General features: G+C 43.8%; 1 protein-coding gene across 1 annotated transcript; it reads right to left on the bottom strand.

Moving 5' to 3' along the window:
• Positions 1 to 8: 8 nt before the first annotated feature.
• LOC104774616 (uncharacterized protein At5g39865-like) lies at positions 9 to 693 on the bottom strand (the record flags this gene model as incomplete). The annotated part of the gene is made up of 1 exon (XM_010499155.1): positions 9 to 693. A coding segment is annotated over one exon (685 nt), but the record flags the coding sequence as incomplete, so codon positions are not given.
• Between the last annotated feature and the right edge of the window lie 5 nt (positions 694 to 698).

The following is a 698-nucleotide window of genomic DNA, read 5'->3' as shown; positions in this document are numbered from 1 at the left end:
ATGGCAGCAGTCCTCATATGTCTTCCTTATACCTCTAAGGCTTGTGAAATAAAGTATCACCTTTACTTTACCTAAAATCTTTCTTTCCAAGTTTCCTTCATCTGATGACCCGACTTGCGGATTCGTCTTCATCTCGGGAATGCGGATATGAAAAGGATGCTCAGTTGGATCCAAATCATCACCAACTCTGCTATCAAACTTCACATTCTCATGAAACCTTGATTTTGGAAGATCAAATTCATGACTAGGTTGGATACGAACAACATCAAACGAGAAGCTCCTCAAGTGATTAGGTGATCGTAAAGGACTAACATCTTCAAGACCTTCCATCAACTCCCATGTATTGATCGTCTCTGGCTCTCCTGGAGGCGTCACAATCGGAGTTCTCGGAACAATCTTTGGGGTTCTCTCCTTTATCATACTTGACCAAACCTTGGCTTCAATAACCAAATCCGAAGAATTCTTCATCTTCTTCTCACCAGTTTCGTCGGAAACACGTTGCTTGTGAAAATGCCTGAAAGAAGAAGAATCGCAAAGACTAAGAGATCCAATGGTGGAGGAAGTGAGAGCCACCGTGTGATAGCTATCGCCGCTGTGTTGTGCCGGATGATGAACGTGCATTGAATAGCTCCGAGGTACAATCACCGGAGATAATCCTCCTCTGCAGTTACGGCAACGATTTCGATGCTTCGAGCTTG

The sequence above is a fragment of the Camelina sativa genome, unplaced genomic scaffold (assembly GCF_000633955.1).
Source record: "Camelina sativa cultivar DH55 unplaced genomic scaffold, Cs unpScaffold04017, whole genome shotgun sequence".
Taxonomy (NCBI): domain Eukaryota; kingdom Viridiplantae; phylum Streptophyta; class Magnoliopsida; order Brassicales; family Brassicaceae; genus Camelina; species Camelina sativa.
This window is presented reverse-complemented; position numbering and strand designations above follow the sequence as displayed.